This window comes from Triturus cristatus, chromosome 8 (assembly GCF_964204655.1).
Source record: "Triturus cristatus chromosome 8, aTriCri1.1, whole genome shotgun sequence".
Classification (NCBI taxonomy): Eukaryota; Metazoa; Chordata; class Amphibia; order Caudata; family Salamandridae; genus Triturus; species Triturus cristatus.
In genome coordinates, this window is record NC_140591.1 from 1,160,520,677 (window position 1) to 1,160,545,219 (window position 24,543).

Here is a 24,543-nt window from a genome sequence, read left to right on the forward strand (position 1 = left end):
GGATAACTAAACACTTAACTAAACAGGAGCGACCTTTGACCGCCCCGCTCCCACCTCCCAGCTGCTCCTCCCTCCCTCTGCCCTCATATGGAGGCCACGAAGCGGGGGTAGAGAGCGACCTTTGACCCTGTCACCAGGCAGGTCGCTCCCCCATCCGCCACGCAGCCCCCTGTGGGTTGGACCTCCGTTGCCGCTTTTGCCGCCTGACTGCTCGCTCCCTTTTTTATTCTGTACCCCTGCGCTTGGCTTTCTGTGCCACTTTGTTTTTTCATTCTGTGCCCCTGTGTTTTGCTTTCTGTACCCCTGTGCTCTGTTGTCCCTCTCCCGCCGTCTTTTCCTGCTGTTTTTTCCCTGGGTTTTCCCCCGCCGCTGAGCCCCTGCGGCCCCGCCCCCTTCACTCCCATTGGCCGCCCCGCTCCCACCTCCCAGCTGCTCCTCCCTCCCTCTGCCCTCATATGGAGGCGCGCCTAAGGCAAGCCCGTCTGCGCCCGTCCGCGCCTGGACCGCACCCAGCGCCAGAACCCCTGGACCCCGCACCCCCCGCAACGCCAGACTGCACTACGACGCAAGCACCCTCCACGCACTCAACACCAGACGAGACCACCCCTGCTACCGGGCCACCCCAAAACGCACCCAGGGGCCTTTCACCTGCCGGAACTGCAGATTCACCAGCATCCAACCCTCCACACCACCAGCCAGAGAACCCAACCACCTCCGCTTCATCCTCCTCAACACCCGCTCCGCTCGCAAGCACGCCATCGAACTCTGGGACTTCCTAGACTCCACCGCCCCGACGTCGCCTTCCTGACGGAGACCTGGCTGAACGCCACCTCAGCACCAGACATCGACATAGCCATCCCACAGGGCTACACGATCTCCCGCAGAGACCGCACCAATGGAGTGGGAGGAGGAATCGCCATCATCCACAAAGACTCCATCAAAATCTCAACGAACACCGATGACACCCTCCCCACCGCCGAGCACATGCACTTCCAGATCCACACCGACCCCAACACCACCCTCCGAGGAACTCTCATCTACAGACCTCCCAGACCCCGCCTACAGTTCAGTGACACCATCGCCGACCTCATCAGCACCCACGCCCTCGCTTCCATGGACTACATCCTCCTCGAGGACCTGAACTTCCACCTCGAGAACAACAACGACGCCAACTCCACCGCCCTGATCGACAACCTCGCCAACCTCGAACTCAAACAGCTCGTAACGACACCAACCCACGCCGCTGGACACATGCTCGACCCCATCTTCTCCGCAAGCCCCCACGCCTCCTTCAACCACACCACCGAACCACACTGGACCGACCACAGATGCGTCCACTTCACCTTCAGAAAACCCACCACTCACCACCGCACCCAACAGCTACCACACCGCTGCTGGGGCAAGGTCACCGAGGACCAACTGACTACCGCCCTCGCCCCGAGACCACCCACCGACCCCACCGACCCAGACACCACCGCGATCAACCTCACACAGTGGATCAACGACTGCGCCAACACCCTTGCCCCTCTCAAGACCTCTACAACCAACCACACCAACAAGAAAGCCGCCTGGTTCACCGAGGACCTCCGGATCTCCAAGCACACCTGTCGGAAGCTGGAGAAGAAATGGCTCCACGACCGAACACCAGACAACCACACAGCCCTCAAGAGCGCCACCCGCAGACACCACCAACTCATCAGGACCACCAAGAAGACTGCCTTCAAGGACCGCCTAGACAACAATGCACACAACACCAAAGAGCTCTTCAGCATCGTGAAAGAACTCTCCAACCCCAGCTCCTGCAACAACGACATCCCGCCATCTCAAGACCTGTGCGACTTCTTCCACCGCAAGATCACCGACATCCACGACAGCTTCAACTCCGACCCCCACCACCGAGTCCACCACCCCTGCGACTACCACTCGCACCAGTCGCCTGACCGTCTGGTCCAGCGTCAGTGACAAAGACATCATCAAAACCATGAACTCCATCCACTCCGGATCCCCATCGGACCCTGCCCTCACCACGTCTTCAACAAAACCAGCGTAACCATCGCGCCCCACCTCTGGAAATCAATCAACTGTTCCTTCGATACGGCAACCTTCCCAGAAAGCTGGAAGAACGCAGAGATCAACGCCCTTCTGAAGAAGCCCATGGCGGACCCAAAGTACCTCAAGAACTTCCGGCCCATCTCCCCACTCCCTTTCCCAGCAAAAGTGACCGAGAAGATTGTCAACAAACAGCTGACCCGCTACCTCGAAGTTAACAACATCCTGGACCCTTCCCAATCCGGTTTTCGCAGCAACCACAACACCGAGACCGCCCTCATCGCCGCCACTGACGACATTCGGACCATGATGGACAAAGGAGAAACAGCTGCCCTCATCCTCCTGGACCTATCAGCAGCCTTTGACACGGTCTGCCACCGCACCCTATCAGCACGCCTCCATGACGCCGGTATCCAAGAGAAGGCCCTTGCCTGGACCACATCCTTCCTCTCCGGCAGAATCCAGAGCGTCCGCCTCCCACCCTTCCGCTCCAAAACCACCGAGATCATCTGCGGCGTCCCACAGGGATCCTCCCTCAGCCCGACGCTGTTCAATATCTACATGGCTCCCCTCGCCCGACAACACAACCTCAACATCATCTCCTATGCCGACGACACCCAGCTGATCATATCCCTCACCGAAGATCCCCACACCGCCAAAGCTAACCTCCACAGAGGAATGAAGGCCGTAGCCGACTGGATGAAGGACAGCAGACTGAAGGTGAACTCAGACAAGACAGAGGTCCTCATTCTCGGACCCACCCCATCAGCCTGGGACGACTCTTGGTGGCCCACGTCACTAGGCACAGCCCCGGAACCCACGGACCACGCACACAACCTGGAGGTCATCCTCGACTCCACTCTCTCCATGACCAGGCAAGTCAACGCCGTCTCCGCGTCCTGCTTCAACACCCTCCGTATGCTCCGCAGGATCTTCAAATGGATCCGCCTCGACACGAGAAAAACCGTTACCCAGGACCTCATCACCAACAGACTCGACTACGGGAACGCCCTCTACTCAGGAACTACAAACAAGCTCCTGAGACGACTCCAACGCATCCAGAACGCCTCGGCCCGACTCATCCTCGACGTCCCCTGCCGCAGCCACATCACACTCCACCTGAGAGGCCTGCACTGGCTCCCCGTCAACAAAAGGATCACCTTCAAGCTCCTGATCCACGCACACAAAGCACTGCACAACACCGGACCCACCTACCTCAACAACTGACTCAGCTTCCACACCCCCACCCAAAACCTCCGCTCAGCCAACCTCGCCCTCGCCACAGTCCCTCGCATCCGAAAAACCACCGGCGGCGGCAGATCCTTCTCCTACCTCGCCGCCAAGACCTGGAACACTCTCCCCACCATCCTACGACAGACGCAGGACCTGCTGGCCTTCAGAAGACTCCTCATGACCTGGCTCTTCGACCAGTAGCACCCCCCCTCCCCAGCGCCTTGAGACCCTCTTGGGTATGTAGCGCGCTTTACAAATGCAGTGATTGATTGATTGAACACTTATAAGGTCCCAAAGGCGAGACCTATTGGCTATGCCAATGCTTGTTACTGGAAGCCGGGGGAAAGTTGTGGCCCCCAAGGTATGCTGAGCTGGGTAAGTGATGCCTGTCAAAGGTGCGAAAAGGTCCAGACGGGAGACTGGAACCAAGGAGCTAAGAGAATGATTAACCACCGTGTCGTACAGGGCATAAAGATATAAAGAAGGCAGCCATATTGAACTGAGGTAAATAAAGTTACTCTGGACAAATTCTCGCACGAACCTCACTGATACAAGCATAAAAAAATAGTGAAGCTGAAACTGGAGTGGTTGACACAGTGGCGCATCCTTATAGTGGGTATTTATGCCAACAGGTGGATGGCTGCTTACATTAGCAGCTTCAGTAGAAGAGGAGGGTGGCACTGAATTATGTTGGTCATAATTAGTAAATAAATGAATGGTGCTAAACTTCAGGTAGCAGAATGAATCCTGAAGTGTTAGGGCTCACTAGATCAATGACACAGAAATGTTGATGTTTTATAGTAACCAGGAGTGTCTGATTTACAGCCACCCATTAAACCCACATTACCTTTGCCCAGTCACAGGCAAATCCTATATTAAACAGAGAATAATTTGTTGGCACTCTTGGCAGCAAGGACATCAGTGCACGTAAACTTGTCCTATAGACCAGAATGACCTGTATTAAGACATGAAATATTGTTATCCTTTGATTAATCTATGTCTAAACAGAAAACCAAAGAAAATTATAAATTTCAGTGACAGAGACTGGCATATTTAAGTTATCACAACTGAGCAACATAACATCTGAAATTACGGATATTACGTTGATCACTGATAAACGAATTTACGTCAATTAAATCAGCGATAGAATCAGTTAAAGAGAGTGCTGTGGAAATGCAGCAGAAGTTAAATCAACTAAATCGGGTTTAGCCACCTTCAAAAATAGACTAGAAGCATCAGGTGGGAGACCAAACTTGATGGAAAATCAGTTTGAAACCATGACCAGAGGTTCCAGTTAGGTCAATAGGAATAATGGCCCCTTCATAATTCTGAATTACACGATCTCTATCGTAGTGGCCTTTTCGCAAGAGAGTAATTTGAACCAAAGGGCATTTTTGGAGCTATGCCCAGGGCTCGAAAAATCTGAAAAATGGTACTAGTCCTGCAGGTCTAGTACCTTGAAATATCTCCTCGACCTAACAGCAACCTACTTGACCTCCGTCTCTGAAAGCGGAGCAAATGTGACAAGATAATTAGATTTAAAGACATCTTTATTGCTCATTTGCTTTGTGAGCAATAAAAAGCTCTTTAAATCTTGTTATCTTGTCACATTTTCTCCGTTTTCAAAGACAGAGGACAAAAGTTAGTATGTTTTTCTACTCGCCAGTAAGGGCGAGTAGGACCTAAAAATAGCTCGACCTCATTAAATTTACCTCGCAAATGCGAGCAGTCGAGTGGATTTGTCGAGCCCTGGCTATGCCCATAACTCATAACGAGAGACATCAAATCTAGCCCACTGGAACCAGACACACTGGTTAATAACGACTGGTAGTAAGAATAAAGAATTCTACAAAAGAGAGAAGCTAGAGAAATTTCGGGAAATCTGGTGAATCCTGACTGGACACATCTCATCCAATTACGCAAACTGGTAAAGACTCGTTGACAGATCTTGACTGCAATGCAGTTCCAATGTCAGAAGATGAGGTGAGAGCAGAAACACAAAGCTAGAATCTATCATGAGACGGTGGGCCAACTTAGAAAGACCACTGGAATGCCAATTACAGAGGGACATAGAAATATTGAGGTCCTAGCTAAAAGCATGAGTCATGTTGAAAGACTTCTTTCTTGCACTGCCTGATAGGAGCATACCTATGGTGGTGATACCTGTAAGTCATATCCTCCTATCAATAGATACCCGCTTTAAATAACTGAAACAGCTAGAATGTCAATGATGGCTTTGTTAGCAGTTCCTGAGAAAGAGAATTTGGAAAATCATTAATTTTCTCTGTAAGGCCAAGAGTTCTGGTTAAGAGGATAAAAGATTAATGGTGCTGTATATTCCTTTATGATTACAATATGAAAGGTTTACCAATGGTCTGAAGTGGAGAGTAACCATCATTAGGTGCCCTGCAGAGTGGTGTAGCTTCTGTAAGTTCATTAGAATAATCTTTGTTTAGAGTTCAGAGTATTAGAATGCCCGTAAGACTTTCTGAAAGCCACTGAAGGGAAGGTTATGCACATTGTATCATTTGTCACTGACATTGCCACACCTGTAAATACACTCACCTCTTCATTTATTTTATTTATCTGCATTTGCCCCTCTTTCCTGGCCGCCAGGTCAGACCCACATCTCTTGGCCTCAATCACCATACAAAATGCTAAAAAACATCATTTGTGGCCTCAAAATGCCCAGACATTGCTCTATTACAAGAGACACAACTGCAAATCTGATAAGAGACTGGATAGGTAAGGCCATCTTTGCATATAATGTGCAAAATGCTCACAACAGTGACACAACCACGGTACCTTACAAGAAAGGAGGTTGCCGAACCGAAAATCCTTGCCAAGGTCCTCGCTAATCGCTTGCTGAGTGTTATCTGTGATTTGATACATCCGGATCAATGCGGCTTTATCCCGCATCGTAATACCGCTCTCAACTTGCGGCGTCTCCATGGCGTCCTCGCTAGGGCGGAGTACTTCTCTGAACCGGCCATATTGGTTTCCTTAGACGCCACGATGGCCTTTGATACCATCGAGTGGCCATTCCTTGGCCGTCTTGGCGAAGTTTGGCTTTGGGGAGGGATTTATTAGTTGGGTTAAGCTCCTCTATGCTGGACCAATGGCTCAGGTTGTTGTCAATGGGCGTGTTTCTCGGCCCTTCGCTCTCGGGAGGGGTACTAGGCAGGGGTGCCCGTTGTCCCCTCTGCTCTTTGCTCTCGCCTTGGAACCGCTCGCCGCCTGGCTCCGCTGGGAGCCCTCGATCAGAGGGATCCGGTGGGCCCCGGGCTTCGAGGATCGGGTCTCGTTGTACGCGGATGACATTCTTTTGTACCTCACCTCGCCGCGGAAGTCGCTCAATGTGCTTTTTGATGTTCTTACTTCCTTCGGGAGAAATTCGGGTTTGATAATTAACTGGTCCAAATCTTGCGTGTATCCTATCTCCGGTGGCCTTCCTCTCTTGCCGCCTCGGCTTCCGATCCAAACATCTCAATTCGGCTTTAAATACTTGGGGGTGTACGTTTCGTTGGATCCGGCGGTCCGCTACGAGCAGAATCTCCTGTCTCCCCTCCGGCGTTTGAGGGTGGATACGGCTCGGTGGTGTAAGTTGCCCTTATCTCCACTTGGTCGCGCAGCACTGTTTAAAATGATGTCCCTTCCCAGATTTCTTTACGCACTCCAGAACTCCTTCGATATCATTCCGGCGGCCTACTTTAGGGAAGTGGAGAGTTTGCAGAGGAGACTGGTTTGGGACGGTCGTGCGCGTATCGCTTTGGCAAAGCTGACTCTTCCCTGGTATGACGGGGGCATCGCGCTTCCTGACATTAGAAGGTACTATTGGGCCTCCCAGCTGGCTGCCATTAACCATGCTACGTACGCTCCTGGTTCGAACCCGGCATATGAGATGGATAAATTCCTGCTTCCCGGCGGTAACTATAACAGAGTGCTTTACTCTCGGTCTGCCGGAAGGACCCTCACGGGCCCTACTAGGATTGCGGTACGTGTGTGGAAGGCGGCGAATGTAGCTGTGGGCTGGAGTGAGCGTTTAACGTGTGCTACTCCTTTATTCGCCTCAGAGCGCTTGGGAAGCCTCTGGACAACGAAAGGCTTTGAGCACTGGGATACGATCGGCATTAGCAGAGTGGGGGACCTATGGGTTAAAGGCGCGGTTAAATCCTTCGCGGCGCTTCAGAGCGAGTACGAGCTTAGTGAAAGGGAGTTCTTCCGCTATGCCCAGGTTCGGCACGCCCTGCTCTCGGTCTTTGGGGAGGGGACCACGGTCCCTGTCTCTTCGCCTCTCGAGGACCGTATACTCGACGGACACGTCCCCGACAGTACTATCTCCCTGATTTATAAAAAACTAATAAATAATCGGGCTGATCTCTTGGTGCGTCTTCGGGAGGCGTGGACGGGTGATGGGGTTGAGTTGGACGACGAGGACTGGCAGTCTGCGCTGTCATCCCCTAAGGAGGTTGCCATCCCGGCCCGTCTCCGTCTGGTCCAGCTTAAGATTCTCCATCGTGTCTATGTGACGGGTCCCCGTTTGGTCTCGATGGGGTTTTCTGATGACGGGCTCTGTAAGCGTGGCTGCAGGCTCTGTGCCACCTTTCTCCACATCCTCTGGGAGTGCCGCGAGGTGGCGGAATATTGGCGCCAGGTGCATGATGTTATGAAACGAGTCACTGGGGTCGCTCTGCTGCCGGAGGTGCGCCGATGTGTTCTGAATGTGTGGGAGCCCAATGACTATAATGCGGCCCAGGCTCGGTGGGCGGCCCTTGGGAACATGATCGCAAAGAGAGATATTGCGCAGCTTTGGGGTTCCCAACGGCCTCCCACCGTGTCCGTATGGAAGGAGAACATGGACTGGTGCATGTTCAGGAAGAAGTCGGTGTATGTGGCTCGTGGTAAACCGGGGACGTGGGGTAGAATCTGGGGTCAGTGGAATGTGTATCGAGGGACTATCTGTTCTCCCCCCCTGGTGGATACGTCTGAGGTTGCCTTGTCCCCCTGATCCTTGAGGGTTCCTTGCTTAATTTGTTCATCTGTGTATAGATTTGGTTTTCCCGTGGCCCCCCCCTCCCTCTCAGACCCCCCCTTTTTATTGACCACCCTAGGGTGGTCGGGTATGGAGTTCCTCTACTGTGGTTAGACGCCCTTTCAATGTTTTTCGCCTTGCTTTTTGTTTTTCTTTACTTTTGTTGATATTTATGTAAAAAGGGTATATCCTGACGTCCCTTATGTGCAGTCTGATCTCCTGTAATTTAGCGGAGCCCCTGTGGGCCAGTCAGTGTTTTTTGAACTGCTTGATCATTTCTGAATACTAGCGGCCGGCCCAGGAGGTTGTAGGCCCGTGCTTGTACCCTTTTTCTCTGCACAATAAAATTAAAAAAAAATAAAAAAGAAAGGAGGTGCAGCAACTCTTTTGTAAAACACTTCCAACACACATATTAAAAACTCGGAAAAGCAGGGAGCCAAAACGTGTTTTTTTAACAGATTAGAACGTAAGGAAAGATTTTAGTGGTTGACTTTGTATATGCCCAACATGGTAATGAAGTCCACTTCCTCCCAAGCCTCTCTAGACCTATATTAGAATTTGGCAGAAGCAAACTAATAGTAGGGGGGGAGACAGGAATATGACTGCTAACACAGTACTAGACAGGCCCAGTAGTCCTGACTTTCGAAACAGCAGAGCCAAGAGGTTACACAAAGGCATGCTCGATGACTATGCACTCATAGAAATATGGAGACTTACAATTTGGAGACAGAGAAAACACTTTTCTTTTTTGTGCATATCGAACAAGTATGCACAATGATTACTTATTGACATTCCTTATGGCATATTTAGTTATCAACCTTGTGAAATAAAGGGGTGGCATTGTAGTCCTTTCACCCATAGTCTTAAATTATCTTTAAGATTGACAGCTCCGTGCTGTAAAATATGAAGACTTAACGGCTCCAAATGTAGACAACCAAACGAGAAATGAAACTTTAAATTCATTTTGAGGACAACCTATGAACTAATGAGAGCACATTCTCGCTGGCCTTAGCTCTAATAGCACCTGGAAAAGCATCCATAAGGGATGAGTTGATGAGAGTCTTGGTGCTATAATGCAAAAAAAGGCAGGATAAACAGTAACTGGAAGTACTAATCCGGGAACTGACAATGAAATACACCACAACTCCCTCAACACCTCTACTGAGAGAACTACCATTGCCCAAATATGATCTAACCTGTTTTTTACCACACAAGTGAAATATGCATTGTCAAGAATAAAACTGAGACGTTATGAGAGTGAGGATATAGCAGGCATGTCATGAGTGCTCCAACTTAGCCAAAGAAAGTCATCGTTGGTCAATCCTTCTACGAAGATTAAAATGGGGTCTACTGGTACATCTTCTGATATTAACAACGAATTTGCCTCATAATTTAGGTGACTATATGATTAGGAAGAGACCCTAAAACATTAGAGGATGTGTTTCTAGTGGGAATTCACATTTCACATGCCTACTATATTGGCAATGAGAGACAGTTTACTGGTGGACATAACAGAGGAAGAGATCATTCTGCTATCAAAAACATGGCACATGAGAAATCACCCAGCGAGGATTGATTACCAGAATTTTCTTTCAGATAAACAAACCTAAAATGGCCTCACTACTGAATTTTGAAAGACAACAAATCTGCGGCAGACTAATAGCCTGATTTGAATAGAGCCATTATTATGCTTGTAAATAAATCCCTTGTGTTCTCCAGCTATCGTTCCCTTTCTTTGTTCACTACTGAAAAAGTATTGGCAAACAGACTAAGAGAAGATATTTCTGGCTTGATACATCCCTTGCAGGTAATGTTTGTACTGGGAAATCTCTACATACAATATCAGTACTCATTCATACCTACTACAGAAGGTCCGCAATAACCTAGTTGAAAAAATAGCTCTTTGCTTAGATGCGGAAAAAGCATCTGCCTGTGTGGACTGGGGTTGAATACTGAAGAGGTGCCAGGAGTGTTGGATACAAAGAATCAATCAAACAACCAGTTGTCAATACACCGTCAAAGGATCAGTGAAGTACAGGCCTGTTATCATTGAAAACTAAGGCTAAACGTCATCAGTTTGTTAGTGATTTTATTTTATTCAACACTCCTGGAACCTCTTCAGTACTCAACTCACCCATTGTGCTTTATCAGTTGCTACCACATTGATCCTGATGATGACCCTGTAACAACTGCATTGGGGCCAAAACATTGACAATAATACTAGTGGACTAATATTGATGGAAAAAATGTACTCTAACTGTGAGTCTTGAATATACGACGTTACATCGCGGTGTTTACATTGTGATACCTTTACAACGCAGGTATTGCAACGCAAGTCGTTACAACAACTTGTGCTGGAGGGCGCTGGACTTAGAAATAGTATGATTTACTATTCCAACTCCAGCCTACGTTACAGTAGAGAAGGTGTTGGAATAGTAAATTATACTATTCCTTAGCTTAGAGCGCCATCCAGCGCAAGTCATTGTAATGACTTGCGTTGTAATAACAGCGTTGCAAAGGTATTGCGATGTAAACACCGCGATGTAACCGATGTTTCCCTTTTTCACCTATGTCAGTATTCACTGCACAATTTCTGTTGAAGTAACTAAAGTTTGAGTCAAGTTTTAATCAGTAATTAAGGATTTGTTGGATTGATGATATGATTAGACAATAGATTGTGTCTGCATTCTGTAACAATATTTTCTTTGTACATACTTTTCTAGCCAAGAGAGGTTAGGCTTATTCCTCTTTCCGAGGCAATAATTGCTTTTGCGTTTCTAGCATCTGCCCAGGTTCCCAGGATCACAGGGTTGCCCCATATGTTTTACACATGGTAAAGGACAATGTCAGGCCATTAAGGTGAGATCCGCGACTTATACTAAGATGATCCTCACTAAATCTATCATTGTGGGGTATAGTTCAGGTCATAAAGATGAATATTGCACCATGGTTCCACTATCTTTTTAGCACGTTAATACTGATAATTTAGAAAATTCTTATAGATTAAATAGACTCTATGATAAAATCCTTAATTTGGGGAATAGTGACAATGAGACTTATGGTGTAAAAACTCCATGGCACAACCGCTGTGGTTAAATCAGCAAAGAGCTCGCTATTCTATTCCTATGCTTCATAGATTACAGTGCAGCGTTTGATCACGTAGAACGCGCCAAACTCTGGCAGAAATTGGAAAAGTGTGGGATACCAAGGCCTCTCCTGAAACAGCTGATTCTATTGCATACCAATACTTGGGTCAAGATCAAGCTGGGATCAAGGACGCACCTCTCAAGGTGAATTAACACCACCAAAGGCCTAAAGCAAGGGTGCGTTCTAGCACCCATGCTGTTTAACCTCTTTCTAGCAGACCTTCCAGGGGAACTTGATAAAACCAAATCGCATGCCCCACGGCTGGGAAACATCTTGTTATCAAATCTTTTATATGCAGACGACTTGGTTTTAATAAGCCGGTCTGCAATTGGACTCCAACACATTCTGGATACCACTAATACATTTTCACAAATTAATGCATTAAAGATCAACTTAAACAAATCAAAAGTAATGACAGTGAATTATAACAAAACAAAGAAACTTTCATGGTTCCTGGAAGGGCAGAGGCTAGACCGGGTAACCAGCTACAAATACCTTGGGGTACTATTGGACAGCAGAGGTTTGTTTATACTTCAACTAGAGGCCCAGCGACGGTAGGGCACCACATTATACTTTTCAATTAAGCCCCTGATGAAGGTCCTCCCAGACCGAACTTTGGATCCTCTCTTACAAGTGATCAGAGCACGACTGCAGCCAATGCTCACATATGGGAGTGAACCAATGCAAGGGAAAGATGCGACACTTTTAGATAAAATAATCAGTAGAACATACAGAGCAATTGTCCTGCTGCCCAATTACGTGTCGACTGCCCAAATATGTCTTGAATTTGGCCTTCAGAGACAAACAGTGGAGAGAAGAGGCGCTTATATAAAAAACTGGCGTAAAATCAGAGGTGCAGAGCAAGGATCCTTAAATGCCCACCTCTGGACTGAGCTGTCAACCCAAGAAAAATCATCAGCCAGGAAGTACCTGTTTGAATCATTGGAATATCTCAAACTGACAAACCTTTGGGAGTCATCCATAGATAATAAAAGTTTCACAAAGGTAGTAACAAAAGCAACAACATTAATATCAACAACAGAAGATAAGGAAATCCTGACCGAGAGGGCTCATGGATGGACAGTACTGGATGATTATAAAGCTCTTAAGCCACAAGCATACCTGAAAATGGGACTTACACAGAAGACAAAAGAACATTTTTTTAAACTGCGCTTCGGCATTTTACCAATTCTTCCTCATTTGGCACCTTGGAAAAGGAAAGAAGAAGAACAGCCCTGCCGTTTTTGTGGAAAAGGAAAAGAGGACCTAACACACATAATCTGTATCTGCCCAAGCTTGATGGACATAAGGCACGCCTTACTCCGGGTAATATGGAACCAAAAGGGCATAAGAAGTTGCAGGCAGGCTGTGAAGCTGTGCTTTAACCCAGAGGAGACCCAACTAAACTGCCGACTAACAAAGTACTTTGATATAGTGGCTAGAACCTAGCAAAAGGCACAAGGAAAAACAGCAAGAAGTTTATAGCACTTAACCAAGAACAGCGACAGCCTTTCTAGAATAAGGCCTTGTAAAAATTGTGTCCTGTACCCAGAAGCACAAGCACTTTATTGTCCTCGAAATGGACTGCACTGATAATAAACTGTGACAGCCTGTCTAGAACCAGGCCATGTTAAAACTGTATCCTGTACTCCAAAGCACAAGCACTTTATCACCCTGGAAAAGGACAGCATAGATAATGAAACTGAGATTGATACAACCTTTATTTGAGAGTAAAATTTTAAATGTAAAAGTACAAGATAATGCTGAACATAATTTTATCGTTGAATGTTTTTATATTGTGAGTTTTAATTAACTGTACAATAAAATTATTATTGCATTGGCAACCACTGCTGGCGGTCTAAGCATTCCTCACATGTTCTTATATTATCAAGCACATATGTTGGCTCACCAGTTGCTTATCTCCCATACTGGAGAATATGTTCCAGCATGGATAATGATTAAAAGGCTTTGCAATCGGTCGGGGAATGGATGAATATGCTATATGCCAACACAAGTTGAACACATGGAGCTTCATAACTAGTCATAGCCTCTACCATACAAACGTGGAAATTAGTACACAAATCGCTCAAAAAAACAAACACAATTACACTCGGATGCAGAACAGCCAATGTCAAGGACCCAGAATCTAAAAGACATAATAGTAGAAGGACAACTTAAAACATTAACTGGCACATGCATCAAGCTAGGATTTTGCGAGTCCTTAATTGCGAATATTAAGGATTCGCAATTAAGGACTCGCAAAATCCTATGCATGTAGGAATCGCTATAATAATAGCGATTCCTACACATTCCTTATTTGCGACTCGCAAATTGCGAGTCGCAAATAAGGAATAGCTTCCCATTCATTACTATGGGCCTAAAGGCATTTTGTACTCGCAAATTACGCAAATTACGCATTCAATTACAGGGTGCAAGGGTGTCAAAAGGACACCCTGTTGCACCCCTGAAATTGACCTGTGCACATATGTTGCGCACACACATGCCCTAAGGATATGTGTGTGCGCAACATGAAACTTTGAAAATTGCACAAAAGTGCATTTTTCAGAGGTTTTGCAAATTACCATGAAGTTCAACTTCATGGTAATTTGCGCCCCCTATTAACGAAATCGCTAATTTTATTACTTTAATGCATTGCATTTAAGGAATCTCAATTTGCGATTCCTTAAATGCAATCGCAATTTAAGACATCACAATTTAGAGATTACTTAAATTGTGATTTTTGCATTTAGGATGAGGAGAGATGACCCAACCAGTCATATCAGACTGGAAAGAAGACTTGGACTGGTGTATGCTAGCGGAAAAGCAAATTACCGAAAGTAGAGCCTACCCCAAAAACTGGACCAAGGTATGGGAAGCCAAGCAAACTTATCATTGATTGAATATGTCGATCTGAAATGAGATACGAGTAACTCAGGAATCAGAGAGGTACATTTCTGCATCTCCCTCAGCGGGTGTTGAATGGGCCCAGTGAACCCTCAGTAATAGCTATGAGGTGGAAAGTCTAATAATTTAAATATGTCAACCAGTTGTTTTGTATGTTGGTGTAACCAAATAGAAATATATATATATTTTTTAAATGTCAGTTGGGCAGAGTGATAGGATATACCCTATGCCATAAAATCTGTATGATGAAACCATGGCACATATCCCACTGGGGTGAACAGATAGTCTAGTCTTGAAAGGTTACCATGGACCCCAAAGTAATGGGAGTACTGAGGTGTTGTCTGGAATTTCCATGGGAGCACCTCCTGGTGTCACTCAATCCCATCAAATTGTCAAATCCCCCCTGGTTTTGATGACCCATATCTCATTCAGGCCTGCTGTCAATCTGTCCCACATGTCACCCATTTTTCCTTCCCTGAATCCACAGTGCCTTTGAGAAATTGAGCAATATCCTAGCCATTTTTTCTAATGTTTGTGTCTGCAGTGAAAGGGGCAAGTATATTGAGAGTATTGCTAACTTTTCCCCACCTCACCTACCCAGGTGAGTGACATAACATCCATCTGGATCAGCCCATGTAGTCTCAAGCATAAACTGAGTAAAGATTTTGAGAATTGCCACTTCTCTTGATCCCAATGTACATTCCATCTGGGTCACTACAGATATTTCTCCCAATAAACTTGAAGTCGGTACTAACCAAGTGTGTTTCTTGAAACAAAATTAGGTTTAGTCCACTGTGTAGGAATGCTCAGACTACAGCCCTACACTTAATCTTTTTCAATCTACTGACGTTTCATGTAATATTTACTTATTTCTCTGAGTGCCTATCACTTGTCAGTTTGCCTTCTTACAGGTATCTCCCCTTGTTGGTATGGATCAAAACTGTTGCTAGTTGTTATACACAGCTCACCTGTATATGAGACCATATATTTTAGAGTAACTAAAACACCCAACAATCTCTCTCCATGACCTCATGTGATGGGTGCAAAAGCACCTACCCTCAAATGAATGAAAAGCTGGCTACTCCAAACAGCATTGCCTTACTCATACCTTCCATTCTGACTGCCTTTGCCAGTCTTAAAGAATTTCCCTCTCAACAGGGAGGGGGCAGTAAAAGGGTCTAGCCTCATCCTCTGCCATTTGTCCTCAGCCCTTGGTGTTTACCGGGCGGCCCCAATCTTATCACCTAATCTGCAATCAAAGTAATGATCAACAGAAATACTCAACCAACAAATCTGTCATGCTATGTCAGGCCAGCAGATTTTCAGTTCTCTTAATCCATTGCCACATGTATCTACAGGCACATGCATCAACCATTTTTGCAACTAAGAGAGCTTAGGGCAAAAATGGCAATGAAGTCTACATGTTCTGCGAATAAACAATATTAATCATGCACAATGAACAAATACAGCTTTATTTTCTGCACCTAGAAAGAGAGATGGGTTAGGGTAAACAAATGCACATCAACTATATATATGATCACTATGGGACCAAATCCTATGTTAAAGTACTCTATTATCTTGTAAGTGAGGCTTAGTGGAGCCAGTAGGGGCCCTGGATGCAGATGCTTGTGTCCTTAATTCTGAGAGGCTTTGCAGGGATTGAAGAAAACATTCAGAAAGAAAAGGCTGCAGAATAATTCCTGATCACACTGAAGCAGGTTGGGACCCAGCTAAGTGAGAAATGGGAGACACTGATTTAGCGGGGAAAAGGCATAAACAAAGGAATGTGCAGGATGGCAACCAGATACTTTCTAATGCAAGGGTAAAGAGGGCAATTGCCTAGTGCATCTATCATCCAAGGAGCTACCTGGTACAGTGAGTGGACAGTTGAAATTATTGCCATAATAACGCTGCTTTCAAAAAAACTGTTAATTTTTTTACATTTCACACCAGAGCATGCTTTACAGAAAGGGTCAGGTTTACTAAGAAGATGTGCCGGGGAAAAGCCACTCAAAATTAAGCAAAGTAGCACAAACTCTTGAAAGGGTATTTCCATTCCAGAGCAAAAGTTCTCCTTTCTCCCTTCAATTCAAGTCTCTCACAATCATGTGCTCTTTATATCCCTGTACTTCTTGCTCAGATATAAAGAAAAGTAGCGAGACAAGGCAGGGAAAGAGAAATTAGGAGCAAGCTATTGATTTTTTACCAGTGGAATGGTAAAAATACTTAGATCAGCACATTGATTCTAATTGTTGCAGCAAGAACACCAGAGATGAAGGGGCATATGTTTGTGGTTACAAATATTCAGAAACTAAGGCCAAAATCTCAAATGCATTGTGTATATGTCTTACTTTAATATTATGTATTAGTCCATTAAACATCTAACAAGTCACCTTTAGTGTGTTTTTTCTACAATGGGAGTAACAAGCAGGTTAGACATTAAATTCCAAATATTGTTGCAAGTAAATAAATCTTGATTCAAACTAAAAAAAATGACTTTATGAATGCATGTTCAAGCTTTCTTTTGGTTCTATGGGGTTGGTGGGCACCAGGCAGCTCGCATTTTTGGCTGTTTTTCCGCACCCAATTTCTGAAGGTTTAATACATAATTTAATATTGTTTGGCAAGACAAGGGTGCAAATGAGTAAAAAAGTGGTAATAAATTCAAAGTTATTCCACATGGGGGTACCCAAAACAAAATCAGGCTCAGATGTTCGTGGGAGCAACCACAACTTGGATGAACACACCTGCAGGAGGGATCCTCGAAATGTCTATAACTTGAAATAGAAAGACAATCCACTCTGAAAAGTATGGTACCCTCCAAATAATGCCTGTACTGAATGCAACATTCTGTCAACCTCTGGGATACCCTTTGGGGTGAATGCCTTTCACCCACAGATGAGAAAAGTAAGACTCTGAGCCCATTCTAACAATCAGAAAGTGATTGGAAACGTCTAACAGTCTCAGATTATCTGGACTTCATGAAAGCAGCCTTTATTAGGCTAGATGCACAACAGTAAATACTGGGTGAAGGAAACCAGTTGACCTGCTTAGTGTCCCATCTGAAGAGAATGCAGTGCCAGTCCTACTGTCTTCACAAACTAAAACAGTCATCCATAAGAACCTTTGAAGCTTCTTCGTAGGCAGCACGGGATACATACGCCTTAAGGAATACAGGGAGCAACTCGGCAGGACACCTTCTCATCTTCCTTTATTCCCAGAGCACAAAGGCAGCTTTGGCTGCAGGGCTTGCATATATCTCCTGAGGGTGATTGCTAATGACAACAGCACGGCCAAAGGGAGAAAGGGCTTCCTTGTCCAATAAGGTCAGTGTTCACCAAAGGCAGACTTAAATAGAGCAGGACAGTAGTTCTTACCTCATAGGGGAGACTTAAATTCATCCCAGGCAAAAGTAGAAAAGTTACTGTGGGACTGCGATGTTGTACCTACTATGTAACATATATATTACTTTGTAACAATTTTGTAGACTGAATGGCATGAGAATGTAAGGTAATAGTGAAGTAGTAATGCATGATCAAAATGTGGAGGTGATTGTAAACTTTGTAAAGTTAGAGTACACAGTTTCAATTAGGGTGAATGTGCAGTGTAATGTAAGGGCAAGATTAAATTCTAGCAGTGCTGTATGGTGTATATAGGTTGCTGATACTACAAGTATATGGGTCTGCTATAGACTCACAGCAGGGTAATAGAGGATTTTGTTGGGTCAATACAGAATATCTACAACATTAAATTTCTTCTGCATAGAGATCGTACAGATTGTCAGTACAGTAAGTGCCGACTGGGCAAAACTGAGATTTAGACCAAGTGCACGGTTTGGTGGAGAGGAGGCCTACATTCTGCTGTAGGTATATGGTACAATGATACAGGACAAGGGTGAAAATTACCAGGGCAACAGCACAGTTAAGCATATGGTGCAGTATAAGGAGCTTGCAAGGCCCAGCCCTGCTGCAATGTGATAGCTACTTTGCTACAGAGTGAGTGCAGTGTTGGCCACATTGGAAGGCTGGGCTTTCATATGGGTGAACTGATTGTTGCAGAAATAAATTTACAGTGCTAAAAGTTAAAATGCACTGTCCTACTTTGATAAAGCGTATGTACAGGTTGGGGGATCTGTGGCCACCTATACCTGCTCTTGGGGGATGGAACTGCAGAGCTCCTGAACAGCACCCCAATTCACTGTCTGCTGTTGAGACCCGCAGAGCTCAACGCCTGCTGGAGTAGATCAGTGGCTGGTGGACACAACGATGTGCCCAAAGGAGTTCAAAGTTGAATGTCCACTCCAGAGTGTTCAGGGCCTGCTCTATGTCTCCAGCCCAACCAATAACCCAAGTGGTATAGATGAGTGCAAGATTAATGAAGAGTGACAGTGGGGTGTTGTAGGGTAAGTGCAACTTTCCTGCTGGGATAACTACAGTGTTTTAGGGTGGAAGATGCAAGGTTATCTGGTCAAAGTAACCTTCTAAACATCATCTTGCAGTGTCAAAGGGAGAAGCAAGCTCACCACCAATATTTCAATATGTTTTTCAACCGGTAGCGCAGACAACAGCAAAGGGAGACTGAACCAAGCACACCCAATGCAGCCACTATGCGAACAGGCTTGATGTTCCTGCAACAGACAGGGAGTGAGAGTATGATGACTCTCTGTTTTAAGACCCAATATGTAGTAACAGTGGGACTTGTGTTAGCAAGAAAAGGTAGGTTCACAGGATGAAACATTTGTGACTGCAGGTTGGGAGTCCAAAGTATCCTTTGTAGACAGACATCAGTCATTCTCACTCATGTCACTACCTAATGTTGTTTAGTACCACAGCCTTAATTGTGGAAAATTCATTCAAGGGCTGCAAAGCTACATGGACTCTTTACAGCTTAGGAGTGGACTTCTCGTACTGCAGCCCTTGCCCCAGTCCCAACAGCTTAGTGCCACAAATCAAAGGCTGGAAAAAAGACCTGTATTCCTCCCTCTACATACCTTATGGCCCATGCAGGAGAAATGAATGAGAAAAAGGGGAGCTAATAAGTAATATTAGCAAAAAAACCTACTCGTCAATGACTACTGCAAGCAATTAGCAATGCTAAGTAGTTTTGCTAGGGCAACAGCCTTTAATGGCTGAAAGCCTAGCTGAGTCCCATATACGCACACCATAATAAAAGCTACGGCGTAGCTGATGTTAAAGAGTCATCCAGGTCAAGTCTAAAAAAATGTTTTCATGTAAAACATTAAGGATGTTGAATTGTCTATGTTTCATCATACAAGGGAGACATTAGAAGATACCATCTGATCTGAACAAGGCTATGAAACTCATCAACTATATTTGTCCAATTGGGAAGGACGCTTCCAGGCATCCTTGTGACACCTAAGTGAACGTAGGATACTAGAGCCTCTGACAAGGCCTGTGATATCTTGATCCCTGGAAATCCAAGTGATTGTTTTTCTTTAACCCACATACTGTATATGTAGCAAGTAAACGTATAAAATAAAATCATGTAAAACATTAAGGATGTTGAATTGTCTATGTTTCATCATACAAGGGAGACATTAGAAGATACCATCTGATCTGAACAAGGCTATGAAACTCATCAACTATATTTGTCCAATTGGGAAGGACGCTTCCAGGCATCCTTGTGACACCTAAGTGAACGTAGGATACTAGAGCCTCTGACAAGGACTGTGATATCTTGATCCCTGGAAATCCAAGTGATTGTTGTTCTTTAACCCACATACTGTATATGTAGCAAGTAAACGTATAAAATAAAATCATTAAAAAAATGTCAATCTTACTAAATAGCATTATTAAAAACAAAACAATGACTTAAAAAAAAATACATACAAACAAGTATCATGTACACACCTTGAACATTCTGAACAAAAGGCTTTTCCCACGCATACATCTTGATAAACCTGATGCAATTTAGAATTTCATTCATAATATGCACTCTTCGGTCTGTTACTTTTATGCACTTTCTCCTGAAATGTGCAGTGAGTTTTGATGCCAGCATCTGAAAATAGTTAAAACAAAATACTTAGGTTGTATTTCTCATAACTGCTTAAAAATGTTTTTCACAATGACTCACAATCATTAGTTTTAAACATGAAACATATACATGCTTTCTTTTTTTTTTTTATCCCTCTCACTCACTATTCTTCAATTTTTTTATTTTTTTTATTGCAACCTTGAAAATTACACTGAAAGTTCATTCCAGTTTTTGACTTAAAGATTAAACTTAAACATTGGTCACATATGAAAAATGATATGCAAAATATCAAGAGATTTGAAGAGGTAATCCATTAGACATAAATAAATATAATTAAACATAATTCAATTATCGGTTTCCAGATCTTATTACCTAGGGCTCTCGCCGTCTTGCCTTTACAGGCAAAAATCGCCTTCTCCTGATTATACATACCTAACAACCTGGCAAGCCAAACCTGAAAATTGGGGGGGTCTATATCCTTCCAACGGGCTGTTAAAATTATCCTATAGACCGCCGTCCCCCAAAAAAGACATATTTCCTCCTCCTTAGTGTGTCCCAGTGTATTGTCATAGCCCAACACAAGTAAATGTGCCCCAGTTTTACCACATCTCGGACATTCTGAGGTTGCTCTTTTCCCCCAAGAGTGAAGTTTAAATGGTGTGAAATACAGATCATATATAGTCTTATACAACTGAGCTTTCAAATTAGAGGTCACAAACACCTTCATTGAAAGGGTTAAAGACATATCAATATCCACGTTGGGATTGTTTAGTTTGCTTGACCATCTCACTTCCGTGTTTTCCAAATCATCCCGTTGGCTTTCGATTAGGATTCCATATACAGTACCAATCCTAGTTGTAGATTTGGCCATACAATCAAATAGGGGGATATTATTCAGAAGAAAATCAGCACTTTTTATATTTAAGATCGTATTTATTTGAATAAATTTAAATATACTATTATCGGGGATAGAGAATTTATTTTGCAGTGCTTGAAATCTATTGACATTGCCAGGCAGTAAGAAGTCCCCTACCGTTAAGACTCCGAGATATTCCCATCTTCTAGATATATTATCATATACTTGTGCTGGTAAAACTGTAGCGTGCCATAGCGAAGTATACTTATTGTATTTAGGAATATTTAGGTGCCTTGTAGTTTTCCTCCAGATTCCCCAAGCACTTGATATGATCTTGAACTTAACTTTCTTATAGTATGAGGGTTCCAACTGCCTTACCAGGAGTCCATTAGCCTTATCTCCAATAACCAACTCATAAATTGAGGGTATATACTTATCCCCTATTACTTTTTCAGGTATTTTAACAAAGAGTAATACGGTCATCTGTTGGAGCAAGGTAGCCCACAAGTAAAATCCCAAGTTAGGAATTGACAAGCCCCCTCTCATAACTGGTAGGGAGAGGTACCGAATAGATCTCCTTATTTTCCCATAACCCCAGACAAATTTAACCATCTGGGATTCCAGGGCCTTAATAATTTTATCATCCACTAATAGCGGAATCGCACGAAATAAATATAAGACCCTGGGTAAGATATTCATTTTAAGGAAATTCCCTCTTCCAATAATTGAGAGATGTAGACCATCTACCCTTTTCAGGTCGTTATTAATCTTTTGGAGAAGAGGATCATAATTAATTTTAATAATTTCCTCTATTTTGGGAGATATCCGAACTCCTAGATATACTGCGCTATCAACCCTTCTTGAATCTGCAAATTGAATATTCTGAGTGCATATGACCATTGTTTTATCTCTATTTAGAGAATATCCAGAAAACTGACCAAATGACGGGTAATCTGTTCAATTTCCGATATAGCCTCGGTGGGGTGGGATGTTATTACCGCCACGTCATCGGCTTAAGCTAGAATTTTGGTATCAAAGGGACCTACTGTAACCGGTTTGGTTGCCTCTGTGGTTAATAGTTTTAAAATTAGGGGGTTTATATAGAGGGCGAAGAGAATCGGAGAGCATGGACAGCCCTGACGAGTCCCTCGAGATATATCAAAATGCCCAGACTCCAGACCCATTACCAGAACCCTTGCCTTAGGTGTATAGTACATAGCTTTGATAGACTTCATAAGACGGGGACCGATTTTATTTTGCTCTAGCACCACCCACAAAAACTCCCACGAAACCCTATCGACAGCTTTCTCAGCATCCAGGAGGACCATCGACATCCGGCCCCCCGCGACACCCACGGCATCAAACAAAGCAATAGCACCACGGATATGATCCGTGTTGCCCCTGCCCGGAATGAAGCCGTGCTGCCACGGGGAGACCAGGCGCTCGACGACCCCCCTGAGGCGGTTAGCTAGAATCTTAGAGTACAGCTTCGAGTCAGAGTTTATAAGAGAAATTGGGCGGTACGATGCAGCTACGTTGGGAGGCTTATCTTTATTTGGAAAAATAACTATATTCGTTTCCGTCCATGATCTAGGAGGAATGCCACAAACCTGAATGCCTATAAATAGATCGAGAAGTAGCGGTGCTATAATATTGCCCAAAATGTTATATAACTCCAGTGGTATTTTATCTTGGCCTGCGGCCTTACCTGAAGCGAGCACTGTAAGGGCCATTTGTACCTCCAACTGAGTTATATCCCTTTCTAAGTCTTGTCTAGTAGCACTTTCTATTCCAAGATTGCCTTCCTGCTCAGTTGCCCACCTAGCAAGTTCGTCTTTAATTATTACAGGATCTAACATATCCTCATTTTGATATAATTTCTGATAATATTTTTTAAAGACCTCTAAAATAGTCTCAGGTGTTGTATATTCTTGGCCATCTGCCTTAATACTAGCAATTAGACTAAAAGATTGTTTTTGACGAGTGCGGAGAGCCAACTGTTTGCCGACCTTCTCGCCCGCCTCGTGAATCTTATTACGATGAGATTGGTAAGTCTCAGCCGCTGTCTGGGACAACCTGCTATTAATCTCCATTTTGAGAATCGTCATCTCTCTAAGAATCGGCCCTCCATCACCACCTTGCGTTATTATAGCAGTGTGCTTCTCCTCTATTCCGGCTAGTTCTTGAAGTTGTAATTCATAAACTCTAGCAAGTTCCTTCCTCTTTCTGGCCACATAACTTATTGTTTCCCCACAGATTGAAGCCTTAAAACAGTCCCAGACCATATCTCGCGAGGCGCTGTAGCGATTGCAGTCGATAAATCCTTGTGCCCATGCCTTGATGTATTCTACATACTCATTATTAACTAATAATTTTCTATCGAAGGACCAACTTGACCGAGGTCTGGATATGTTGTTGGTACTCATTGTGAGCACTAAGGGATTGTGGTCCGAGATAATCTTCGGGAGTTTATTTATTTGTGTCTCATTAGCACGGTTACTTGTCATCCAGATGTAGTCGATACGAACATATTTATTATGCGGGTGTGAGAAGTACGTATATCCCGGATCCTGATGACGGTTCATATCCCATACATCAGCCAAACCTAGGCTTTTCTTAAGTTGTAGGATGGCTCTGTATACCTTTGGTTTATAACCTACATACTTAAATTGATCATGGTTGCATATTAGCCCTTTCTGAGTCAGAGAGATGTTAAAACCCCCGCAAAATATTAGCGTATGTGGCCAGGACGCTAACTCCAGTTCTAGATCGGTAAAGAAAGAGGGATCATCCTGATTGGGTGCATAGATAGAACATACAGTAATACCAATTTTAAGCTCGGCGATCACCCACCTACCCATAGGATCAGCTGCTTTGCGTATAGGCTGTCCTAAAAAAGATTTTGCCAAAATGGCTACACCTCTTGTTCTAGTAGTATGGCTTGTACTTACCAATAAATCAAACCCAGGGACCCTCAATACGTCTTTTTCTGCCCATGGGATGTGTGTCTCTTCCAGACATAGTATATCAAATGTGTTTTGAATAATCATCCCACACATTTGATCCCTTTTCCCCCTATCATTAAGCCCTGCTATATTCCAGGAACATAGTTTTAGCCTAGCCTTATTCTATTATATTTATTTTCCAGTCAGGTTCTAACATGTGACCAAACTTAACAATAATCTCATGAATTCCATTTCTATTTCTACTTCTGTTTTTATTTCTGCAACTGCGGTTGCCTTTTTTATGTGCTTTCTTCCCCCTTCCCCTGTCCCATCCCTTTCCCCATCCCCTTACCCCCCTACCCTGAACCACCCAACCCCCCGCC

The 24,543-nt window shown here is 44.5% G+C and overlaps 1 protein-coding gene across 3 annotated transcripts in view; it reads right to left on the reverse strand.

Moving 5' to 3' along the window:
• The window catches only part of LOC146805541 (ATP-binding cassette sub-family C member 5-like), a 1,766,780-nt gene that overhangs the window by 1,245,408 nt on the left and 496,829 nt on the right, over positions 1-24,543 (reverse strand). For all 3 annotated transcript variants that reach the window (XM_085622799.1, XM_085622798.1, XM_085622800.1), the window contains one exon: positions 20,236-20,383. In XM_085622799.1, the coding sequence (XP_085478925.1) occupies positions 20,236-20,383 (148 nt within the window). The remainder of the gene's footprint in view (positions 1-20,235; positions 20,384-24,543) is intronic.